Here is an 11,406-nt window from a genome sequence, read left to right on the forward strand (position 1 = left end):
TGCCGCACCTCCATTCCCCCCTGTACGACCAAGCCCACCCCGTATGCTGAGTGGGAAAAGACCAAATAAATTGTCAACGGACCATTCCCCCCAGAGACAGCACCAAGGCTGTCAGTGCGGAGGTCGAGTTTTTACTTGTCGCGATGCCAGCTAGAGATCGGAGGGCGGCGAGTTAGTTTCGCTCTGGTTGGCTGACGAGTTCGCTGCCCCGACAAGTTCGTTACCACTGGGTGCATTTCGACCAACCACCTGTGTTAACTTTTTTTTAGATCGTTTGGCATCGAACATGGATAGTCAGCAATCAGGAACAGCGCTGATGGGCGTGGCGATGAGATGGCTGACACGAGTTGACGCAATGCGGCAACTGATCTGAGATGCAGGCCCACCACGGGCTGTGGACTCCGTACAGCGCCTGGAATAAGGGGAGACGAGCCTTTGTTTGATGTTCGTGTTCTTGAGACTTTCCGTCCCTTTCAATGCAAGCGAAACTGGCGGATCTAGAATCAAATACATCTCAATCGAGATATGCATTTTTGTAATGTACTCGGCTGCAGGGTGATATATCATAAGAGTGTTCCTGCTTCCAGCACAGTGCAACCCAAGAGAACCGGATCCCGCGTCGCGAGCTGGCCAAAACAGGCATTGTTGACTCCCTCACCTCTAAGACGCGCATAACCAACCTCAACCAAAAGCCAACTGAAGCGGGGCCTCCGGTTCTGAACGGGGTTGGTCTCTCTTAACCGGGCTTACCGGCGTGGAAGTCCCCTCACATTAGACGCATTTTAGTGGGCTGTCAGCAGATAAAGCATGGATTCGGCGGCTGGACTGAGATTGGTGCGCTCTTAATCAGGGGCATGTCAACTACTAGTGCAGGCTTTTCATTTGAGATAAATGAATGAGGATGCCCCGGTAAACAAACCTTCCAGATATACATCTAAGCATCTGCGTCATGGAGATTTATCGCCGCTCCGGGAATACACCGTACTTCAACGTTATTTCCACCAAGCACATCACATCCCCCAACATTACAACCCCCTTGCCTTGCCTCCGCTCTAGTGTTTTATACCCCCGCTTCCCCTCATCTTCCGCCCTCCTAGCCTGCATTATTTTCAGTAGTATCCTCGATTTTACCATCAGCCTCTTAGAGTTCCATGTCTGCTACAGTTATCTATGATTTGAGAAGTTTTCTGTATGAAGCGCTTCAAAGAATTACTTCAAAGCAATCCGTATAGACTGGAAAACAGCCTGAGCCGTGGACATCTGTTGACGCTGGGTGACGCTACAGCATTGCATGGAGTCTCGGGAGCAGCGCATGTGAATCACCCAAAAGCTTCCGCAGTAAGTTATGGTGGTGTCTCCGAGAACGGGCATGTGGAGAGTACGTGAATCTGGACTCCAACGGCAAAAATTAAGCAGCAAAAAAAAAAAAAAGAAAAAAGAAAGAAAATACAAATCCTGAGACTCCTCCATCCACCTGCGCATCATGTGGCTTAGGCCGTGAATACGCTGTTCCCGCCCACGGAATATCAATACCTTCTAGATGGGCAGTTGCTGCGCCCAGAAGGTTAAAATCGAGGCTGCTTGATTTGGCTTGTTGGGTGACTTGGATACGTTGCTGGATTTGAAACATGATGTCCTTGCCCTCCCGGGTTTCCTGAACCAAGATAGGACAATTTTGCGACGATATCAGCGACCTCTACCTTGGGTTGCGGCGCCATCTCTATTGGCCATATTTATACATCACACATTTCAACGGAAGCCACTGATGCTAGCAAGATGATTCCGACTCTTTGGGAATTAACCTCTTAATCCGATTGCTTTATTTAGGAACAAGCGAACAACTTTCAAGTGACCGTTGGGATTTTGAAACCAAATTGGAGAAGTAGGATACCCATTTTACGGATGGACCATGCAAGTCATGGGACGGGTGGGGTCTACCCGCGATATAAATTCCACCTTCTTTCAAATCCTGTCAGCATTTCCTGCGATGCAAACCAAGTTCACACCCCAAGAGCATTTTCGAGTGCAACAAGCGATATTTTGATGACTGCCACTCATTGGAATTCAGCACGCCACAGGCTTAAGATAGAACCTGTTATCAACTGCACGCAGGCTTTATGCAACTCGCAAAAGAGCTATGCATGCACAATGCACAGGTATTGTAGATTGCGAAAGAGGCGATTCTATGGAAAGCTTCTCTTTGCGCTATACACCGTATATGCATGACCAAAAATAGCTTCTATCACGATCATCCCCAGCTCACAGCTTACATTTACCATAGCTGGCAAATTCCAGTAAAATTGTTCCGAGGATAGACGGATATGAGAAACTGAATAAATGGATAAAAATAAATAAATACGCTGCTTCAATTATAAATTAAAATGCTTATTTTGGGTAGTCCTTCAAGTGGAAGCTCTTCAGTTTGACAAACTGATCAAACCCGAACCTGCTCAACGTTACTCCGCGCCCAGAATTTTTCCATCCCGTCCATGCAAGGTCCTATAGTAAACTGACGTTAGAGAATGCTTTTTATTATCGCAACCTATAAAATTAATATGGCTTGGCGGGAATCGTTTTGTGTGTGGGGGGGGGGGGGGAAGGAGAAGGTTATTTTTCTCTTCCAAAATCGTAATCCACTTACAGGACTTGGATAATCTGCTCTGTTCACGAAGACAGTCCCTGCTTCAATTTCCTGGATCAGCTCTTCAGCTCTAGCAACATCTTTCGTCCAAATGCTCGCTGTCAGCCCCAGATCGCTTTGATTCATTAAGTAGATCGCCTCAGCATCGTCCTTGACTTTGGCGACGGGTATGACCGGTCCGAATGTTTCTTCAGCCATCACTTGCATGTTGTGGTTCACACCAGTCAGAAGTGTGGGTTTAACAAAATTGCCAGCTGTGGGGAGGTTTTCGAAAGTCGGGTTCCAAGGCGTTTCATCCACTGCGCCCTTTTTGAGGGCATCCTCAATCTGGGCTAAAATGGTCTCCTTTGCCCGTTTCGAGATTACCGGGCCGATCTGTGTCTTCTCATCGAATGGATCGCCCACACGATATTTGCTTAGGACCTTCTTTACCTCCTGGATAAATGCATCGTGGACGGCTTCGTGGACGTATACTCTCTCGATCGCACAGCAGCTCTGGCCGCTGTTGAAAATAGCCCCATCAACGATCTCTTCTGCTGCCCATGCGACATCGACGTCGCTGCGGACATATGCCGGATCGTTTCCACCAAGTTCCAAACCAACGTTCACAATTCTGTCTGCAGCTGCTTTCTGGACAGCTAGACCGCCTGCGACAGACCCTGTGAAACAGATGTGGTTAATGAGAGGTGATCGAACAATCGACTCAATGTCGATAGGAGAACCACAGTGGAAGTATTGCAGAACATCCTGCGGTAAGCCAGCTTCCTGGAAAATGGAAGCGATTTGTTCCACAATGGTTGGAGTCTGCGGAGAGGGTTTCAAAATCACAGAATTTCCAGCAAGGAGGGCGGGAACTAGGCTATTCACAAGGACTAAGTACGGATACTATATATGATATAGTCAGCAAGAGATATAAACGGTGGGAACTAGAGAATGGATAAGCTCCACGCCAGGTGTAATCTTTAGAGTATAAGAAAATGATAGGAGCCAGAGAAGGCGACCCCAGACATTGAAACTTACGTTCCATGGGAAGATGATTAGCACGACTCCAACCGGTTCTTTCTTAATATATCTTTTAAATCCGGCCTCCTCCTCTGTATCTAACGTCCCCTCATCTCCCAAGACAGTAGAAGAAATGCGATTCAGGTATTCACCTCGTTTTATCGCCGTTGTAATCTCGCCGCCGGTATATGCGATGGGGCGACCCATCTGCTCCGTCACCTCACGAGCTAGGATATCCTTCTTCTTTGCCAGAAGTCCAAGAGCGCGGGCGACAATTTCTTGGCGCTGGCCTAGGGAGGTTGACCGTGAAAAGGAACGGAAAGCATCCTGCCCCCTTTGTGGCAACGAGGCAAGTTCAACCGCGGAGACGCCTGGCCGGGTGATGATAGGATTATTGGTGACCGGGGAAATCGTTGTCAAAGTCTCTGCAGACATTTCTATATCGTGTTTGCTGCTTTTATATAGCTCTGGCAAATGCAACCTGAACTCAATCGATTGCCCACGAAGTTCGGGAATGCGGAATGCTGAACGCGGAGAGAGCTACTTAGTATAGCCGATGAAGACAAGCCCTCGTAGCACTTTGTTCGAAGCAAATTCGAAATGCGCAAATGGACACGGCACCCTTCTGTATTTCTTCGATACTATTCAGATGTGGCCATTGTTACATGCTGTTACATATTAGGACAACTCAAAGTAATCGTGGATGGTTTGCCGAAAATACTCTCATGTGACATCATCAACTCCGTTTTGTCGCAACAATTATAATTCCGTACCATGAAAGGGCATCAAGGAGATATTGAAGGAGAGGTTCTTCTTATATTCGAAACTTGTGGAATCTCAAGTCTATCTGCTTTTGATAGCAACTAGTCATTGTGCAATTTGATGAGTTCCCACCCCGAAAGGAGCCCAGCACGCAAAATAGTCGAGCAGATATCTCAATATGGAACATGTACCACAGAAGCCCAAGCATCTAGCTCCGGCCTCCTGAGTGATCTATTTGACTTCTTGCTCTTCCAGCCTTTCTCCAGTCTTCCAATTAACGAGTTGATCTTTTTGCACCATAGCGTGGTATGCCTTTTGGTTGAAAATCGCCAGCACCTTAGCATCCGTTTAAGCAAAGTTTCTTGAGATTTGCTACCGGCCATTTTTGATGAGGTTGAGACGAAGCAAGAGGAAGAAGATATAGCTGACCCTGATAAAGTCTGGCCTACCTTTGATATCTGCATATTATGAGACTGAGGGACGCCCAAGGTTACCATTGTCCTCTTGGACATACCTCAGCACTCAGTGAGGGGAATATATCATCCTTTCTGCTTTGACTCGCTGTGCAACGTCTCAAACTTGGAATTGAGTCCCTGAGATAGCTTTCGTGAGTACACCCAGAGCTCCTCCAGGGGCACGAGTTGGACAAAGCCTCATCGATCATTGAGCAGCAACATCTATTTCCTTTGGGTGGCTTTGCAAAACTATTGTACTTCCAAAAAAATACGAACTTGCTCATCCTTCACTTCCTCGAATCTTGATCAATCTTCACCTCCATTTTTCTACAGGCAAAATGCTAGCAGCTTCAGTCCTGTCTTTCGAATTATTTTCACCGGAATGTCCCTCCCGAGCCACGCTGGCGTTTTCTGCGGCGAGGATCCCGTTACCCTCTTCTCCTTTCACGATTTTCTTCATCGGCTTGGATTTCCGTATCGGCGCCTTCCAATAATTTATTCCAGGGTTTCGATCTCTTGGACAATGAATGGCCCCCTTCGGAGTTATGATTCCAAATGGTACTGGCAAAGCTATCAACTTGTGGCTAAATGGTACCAAGCTAGAAATGAGTAATATTGGTTCGCCTTACGATCTTTATATTGGATGGCTGTATTCTGGTGATATCCGGACGCCATAGAGGAGGATGAAAATGTTCCGGGCGACTTTGATTCCGATGGACTTCCAGATCATGAAATGTCTCGCGACTCACGAAATTTTGCCGGTTTATGCTTTCTGGCTGTCAATGTATGTGGACATCAATAGGGTATATTAGGCGTATTGGGGCATCAATTATCACCAGCTTATCATCGAAGGCTTGCGATACATTAAAATAGATGAGGGAATGGTTTTTTGAGCGAGGTCTAACGAGACTGACCCTTACAAAACAGAGAAACAGAGACAGATAAACCAAAGAAAAATATAAGACGAACAACAATGACATTTGAATTGTACATTTTCTTTATTCGCGGGTACACCTAGTGCAGTTCCCCATCTACTCCAGATGCTGATTTAGTCCATTGTGTTCTAAAAACGCTCCCAGCAACTCTTGGACCGTTCAATAACTAATTACCTGTTTGCCAAGTACATGTTACGTAGTCCACGCAAGGATGCATGTGCCAACCACCTATGTACTTTGGACAAATTGGCCATAATAGTAAGTCCCTTTGCTAATGGCCATTGAAAACGGAAGAGAGGACAGCCAAATGGAAAGAATGAAAATATAGGCGGCAACGACATAGTGGAGCTCATGTTATCGAAGTCTTGTGAGATCTCTATTAGTGTTTTTGGAAACGAATATTGACCAAGCAGGGAAAGAAGAAGCAATGCAAAAATGGGGGGTCTAACGATTGGATATATTGAGTTTCATATCGTATCGTATCGTGAGGTGAATAGGTTGATTTCAACATTAGGTCCAGATACTGATCGAGGCACATCCATGAATATGTGCTTGCACTTGCCACTAAATCCTCTTGGAGTATAGTCGGTAGAGGCCGTGGCTGTGCAAAAAGTTCAACACGTCTATTTCAGACGCAGTCCTGAGAAATAGAAACCCTGAGTTCTTCATGATATTTAAGGCAAAATGGCAAAGAGAGAACGGAGAGAAATTCAATGAGTTGAATATTATCTGCGTTGGTATATAGATTGACGAGTCAGGAGCATGACTAGCAAAGGTGTATGAGAGCTTTGGCGGCCCCCTCAAAACACCCCCCTTTTTCACCCCAGTGTCGGTCTCCGTGATTCTAGCATCAAGGCTGGGGAGCAAAGACACGTGTATTACAACCAAGCTATCATAGGAAAGAGCTTTTGGCTGACTTATAACTTTTCATGATTATTTTTCATCGCAGGAGCGTCATTAGGGTGTTCTAACATCCAAAACTGCATGTGTTTCTGTTCACGGGATATTCAGTTCCAAAAAGTGAGTACCAGACGCTTGATTTGCCTCCACGACAAGGAGTCATAACCTCTCTGCGTCCACATGGTTCCAAGTGGTTAGGAAAATGCCTGGTGTTCTGACATGTTCAAGAAGCAAACTGAGGAAGCCCTCCCAAATCAGAGAGTTGTCGCGTCCAGCATACCCAGGATGGTCATCTAGGAAAGGCTGTTCATTTCAGAAGACAACATGGCTGGTTGACTGGCAGTATTTGGAAAACTGGCACAGAGTCGGAATCGCAGTTTTCATTCCGAATCATTCCGAAATCCATTTAGTCGTCATGATTGAAATCGAGTCCGAGTCGCGGCTCGCGTCTCCACCTCCAAACCATCCCCTGATGATGCGGATGCAGCGGAACCGCTAAAATAGGAATTCCGGGGCTAGGAGCAAAGGTATGACTCAGGGGGGGTAGTGCACAAACATCCCTTGGAATCCACAGCTCAAACACGAGACAGGATGCTCTGGAGATTTACAGTGTTTGCAGGAATGATGTGTGGTATGGATGCCAAACAACCGATGCAAACAGCACAGGCTAACCAAAACCACCTCAAATGTCAAACAGAGCAAACGGTGCAAACATGGCTCCTCCGCATTAGCCTCAACTTTAAAAGTTCCCCAAACGTCATCCACCTCGCCGGCTTGCCACGATGCTCAATGGGCAGCGCGATACCAACAAGGGGCGGGAAAAGCGGAGAAAATAATGCATTTGGAAGCAGAATGCAGCATCTCACTCGAAGCCGGACGGGGAAGAGAGCGCTCTCTCCCAATTGACTCATTTTTAATTTAACGCTAGGCCCTTGCTAGCTGAGCGATGCCAAAGGTTTCCGAACAATCTACGTCATCGTCAGTGGAGAGAACGGGGACATTTTTGGCGGGCAACTTTGGGCGGTTCGCGAAATCAAAGCATCATTACACTTCTCGCACAACCCTGGTTGGATTCCTGATCCTCACTGAAGGAGTGGCATAAATCTCTGTTTTATGGGTCTCTAACAACCAAGATCTCCTCGGCGCAAACAAGGTTACTTCCGGAGGAATTTTAGTTGTTGCGATTCCTTGTCCGCATACGAGATAACCTGCTTGAACAGTGACCAACACGGACAACGGACGTCTCTAGGGATTAACTCTAGAATCCCATATTGCTTCGACGGCGCGCCACACGGACCAGCGGCACATGTCAGAAGCGGCCCCATGTTGGCAAAAACGTTCAGCCCTGGCACTGGATGTGGATCAGTGTCTTGATCCTGTTTAAATTTCCTAAATATAGATATATAAAATATACGTCTCGCTCCTCTCAATGTCAATTTTCTGCCAACTTCCGTCATTTCGTCATATTTATCTGTCCTTGATCGGGGAATACCTGATACCTGATTGATATTCATTTCTCATCTCCATACCTGACTTGGCAATTCGTTGTTCTATAGCTTAATTCCTCAGTCGTTTTCTGCAAAATGGCGCCTTCCAAATTGAGCAGCGTACCTATTATAGACATACATGTCAATGATTTCAAGGACTCACTGGCCAACGAGATCTATACTGGCCTCAAGCGTCCACACGGAGGAGCAAAGTCCTTACCGACACTCCTTCTCTATAGTACCGAAGGTCTTCGCCGTTTTGAAGATATTACCTACTTAGATGAGTATTATCTAACCAACGCTGAAATCGAGGTCTTGACCACCCACGCAGCCAGGATAGTCAACCAGCTCCCGGAAAATGCGCAACTACTGGAGCTTGGTAGCGGGTGTGTTCCCTCCAACTATCGCCTCCGCGCGAGGATATGAACGAGCCCCAAACTAGCTTCTCCCTGTGACAACTATTTAACTTTACTTCTAGGAATCTCCGCAAGATTAAAATATTGTTGGACGAGTTTGAACGAAAGAAAAAGGCTGTTGAATATTTTGCTCTTGATCTGTCCCTAGAGGAGCTTCACCGTACATTCGCTGAAATTCCTCCGGGAGGTTATAAATACGTCCAATGCCGCGGCCTCCACGGAACATATGATGATGCTCTTGCTTGGTTGGCGAAGCCGGAGAATAGACAAAATCCAACCTGTATTATGTCTATGGGATCATCCATCGGCAATTTTACTCGTCCGGAAGCTGCTCAGTTTTTGAATCGATTTTCGAGGATGCTCGGGCCATCCGATTCCTTCCTTGTTGGAATAGATGCTTGTAAAAATCCTGACAAAGTGTATAGGGCTTACAACGACAATCATGGCGTGACCAAGGACTTTTACATGATGGGACTTTCCCAAGCCAATTCTATCCTCGGATTTCACGCATTCAAAAAAGAAGATTGGGACGTGGCTTGTCGTTTCGATATGGCAACTGGTTCACATAAGGCCTATTATGTTCCAAATATGGACGTCTCCGTAGATGGAGTGGTCATGAAAAAGGGTGAAAAGATATTGTTCGAGCAGGCTTTCAAATACGGACCCAAGGAATGCAAGAACCTGTTTCAACGCGCGGGAGTAATGCCAATAGCGCAGTTCGGAAATTGCACTGGTGAATATTGTAAGTTCTTTTCATCGTGGTGGTTTCCCTCCTTCCAACCCGTTGTATACATATATCGCCTTCCTCAATGCAACCCGAGTGAATTTATAATTGTTGCGCATATCAATATTTTGCCTTTTACAACATCTTTGGCATGCCATTAATTGTTTAATAGATGTTCATCTCCTGTCATCCTGCACCTTGGAATTGCCCACTCAAGTCACGGAGTACGTGGCGGATGTAATTCCCAATGTTGTAGATTTTGAAAATCTTTGGAAGATTTGGGATACCGTGACTCTATCTATGATTCCCCAGGATGAACTGCTGTCAAAACCCATTAAGTTAAGAAATGCATTGATTTTCTACCTCGGGCATTCTCCGACTTTCTTTGGTAGGTTCGTGTATTTGTCAGTCATTCTGAGAGGTGTTGCTGAGATCAAAATAGACATCCACCTAACGAGAGCCACGGACGGCATCCCGACATCACCTAAGCACTATCAATCGATATTTGAGCGGGGTATTGATCCAGATGTTGATAACCCGGAGCTTTGCCACGATCATTCTGACATCCCAAGCGAATGGCCACACCTTGGAGAGATTCTGACGTACAGAGATGCCGTCCGCAGCCGAGCACGCGCCGTATTAGCGCATGGAGTTAAGACCCGCCGTTTGGCTGAGGCATTGTGGATTGGCTTCGAGCACGAAGCAATGCATCTGGAAACATTCCTATACATGCTCTTGCAGAGTGACGAAATTCTCCCACCACCTGGAGTTCCTCAGCCGAACTTTGAATCTCTCGCCCACCAATCTGCGTTAGAATCAAGGGAAAGTTCCTGGTTCGCTATTCCCGAGCAACAGGTATCCATTGGCCTACATGATCCGGATGATCATGTTATCCCAAAGCACTCTTTTGGTTGGGATAATGAAAAACCCAAGAGGATGGTGAATGTTCCTGCATTTGCTGCACAAGCCCGGCCTATTACGAATGGAGAATATGCGAAATACTTAGAACAGCACCATATTTCATTCATACCAGCGTCCTGGATTGACCTTGTCCCGAAGACAGCTGATGTTAGGCGGAATGGTTATGGCAATTGTAACGGCTATTCTACCAACGGGCAAAGGCAACTTGACTCCGGCGCTAGTAACGAGTTTCTGGAGAGATTTGCAATTCGCACTGTCTTTGGACCAGTACCTTTGAAATGGGCACTTGACTGGCCCGTGATGGCTTCGTTCAATGAGCTTCAAGGATATGCAGAATCTATGAGCTGCAGGATTCCTACCTTTGAAGAGGTTCGAAGTATTTATCAGTACTCCATGTTTCTTAAATCATTGGAGGACGATGGAGCGCTTCGTTCAATGAATGGGAATGGGCATGGGTAAGCAGTTAATATGTACCAGCTGAAGTAATACTTTAAATTAGTACTGACTTGGGGTTAAAGCAGCCACCGAAATGCCAGGGTTGTGAAGACCCTAGACAAATCAATTGAACCCCCCGCGGAAGACGCTCACGGCAATCCTCGCACACCGGATCACCAGCCTGTTCAATCCCCTTCAACAAACCCCATGCCAGTGTTTATTGATCTCGACGACAATTGCAACGTCGGGTTCAAACACTGGCACCCTACCCCAGTCACCAAACACGGAAACAGGCCTTCCGGACAGAGTGAACTGGGGGGCGTCTGGGAATGGACAAGCACTCCCCTGCATGCACATGAGGGGTTCAAATCTATGGAGCTTTATCCAGGATATTCAGGTAATTAAGACTATGATCCCTCATTTTTTAATTTTTGTAACTGTTGACAATCTATTAAATAGCCGACTTTTTCGATGGAAAACATAATATTGTTTTGGGGGGCTCTTGGGCAACCCATCCTCGAATCGCTGGCCGAACAACATTGTAAGGCATCTCCATCCTTTCTTATCGCATCATGCAAAAAGGCTTCACGGTTTTGCTGACATGCTGTTTCATATACACAGTGTGAACTGGTTCCAACGCAAATACATCTATGTATGGGCAGGTGCACGTCTGGTTCGGGATATCTGAGAGAATTTCGTTTTTGAGTTGCGCGAGTTCGCCAAGTGCG

General features: G+C 46.4%; 4 protein-coding genes across 4 annotated transcripts; 1 reads left to right on the top strand and 3 right to left on the bottom strand.

Moving 5' to 3' along the window:
* Positions 1 to 131: 131 nt before the first annotated feature.
* Positions 132 to 1,630, bottom strand: HCBG_05037 (uncharacterized protein; the record flags this gene model as incomplete). Its single annotated transcript, XM_045432086.1, has 5 exons — positions 132 to 150; positions 197 to 249; positions 343 to 548; positions 981 to 1,098; positions 1,451 to 1,630. The coding sequence occupies 5 exons, from the start codon at positions 1,628 to 1,630 to the stop codon at positions 132 to 134; spliced, it is 576 nt and encodes a 191-aa protein (XP_045287298.1).
* Positions 1,631 to 2,323: 693 nt separating this feature from the next.
* Positions 2,324 to 4,308, bottom strand: HCBG_05038 (succinate semialdehyde dehydrogenase; the record flags this gene model as incomplete). The annotated part of the gene is made up of 3 exons (XM_045432087.1): positions 2,324 to 2,499; positions 2,642 to 3,526; positions 3,662 to 4,308. 3 exons carry the CDS (start codon positions 4,076 to 4,078, stop codon positions 2,386 to 2,388), a joined length of 1,416 nt encoding a protein of 471 aa, XP_045287299.1.
* Positions 4,309 to 5,288: 980 nt separating this feature from the next.
* Positions 5,289 to 5,840, bottom strand: HCBG_05039 (uncharacterized protein; the record flags this gene model as incomplete). The annotated part of the gene is made up of 3 exons (XM_045432088.1): positions 5,289 to 5,444; positions 5,490 to 5,636; positions 5,781 to 5,840. The coding sequence occupies 3 exons, from the start codon at positions 5,838 to 5,840 to the stop codon at positions 5,289 to 5,291; spliced, it is 363 nt and encodes a 120-aa protein (XP_045287300.1).
* Positions 5,841 to 8,278: 2,438 nt separating this feature from the next.
* On the top strand, positions 8,279 to 11,366 carry HCBG_05040 (DUF323 domain-containing protein; the record flags this gene model as incomplete). Its single annotated transcript, XM_045432089.1, has 7 exons — positions 8,279 to 8,568; positions 8,661 to 9,340; positions 9,495 to 9,710; positions 9,765 to 10,698; positions 10,762 to 11,075; positions 11,138 to 11,219; positions 11,300 to 11,366. The coding sequence occupies 7 exons, from the start codon at positions 8,279 to 8,281 to the stop codon at positions 11,364 to 11,366; spliced, it is 2,583 nt and encodes an 860-aa protein (XP_045287301.1).
* Between the last annotated feature and the right edge of the window lie 40 nt (positions 11,367 to 11,406).

This window comes from Histoplasma capsulatum (assembly GCF_000150115.1).
Source record: "Histoplasma capsulatum G186AR genomic scaffold supercont2.6, whole genome shotgun sequence".
Classification (NCBI taxonomy): domain Eukaryota; kingdom Fungi; phylum Ascomycota; class Eurotiomycetes; order Onygenales; family Ajellomycetaceae; genus Histoplasma; species Histoplasma capsulatum.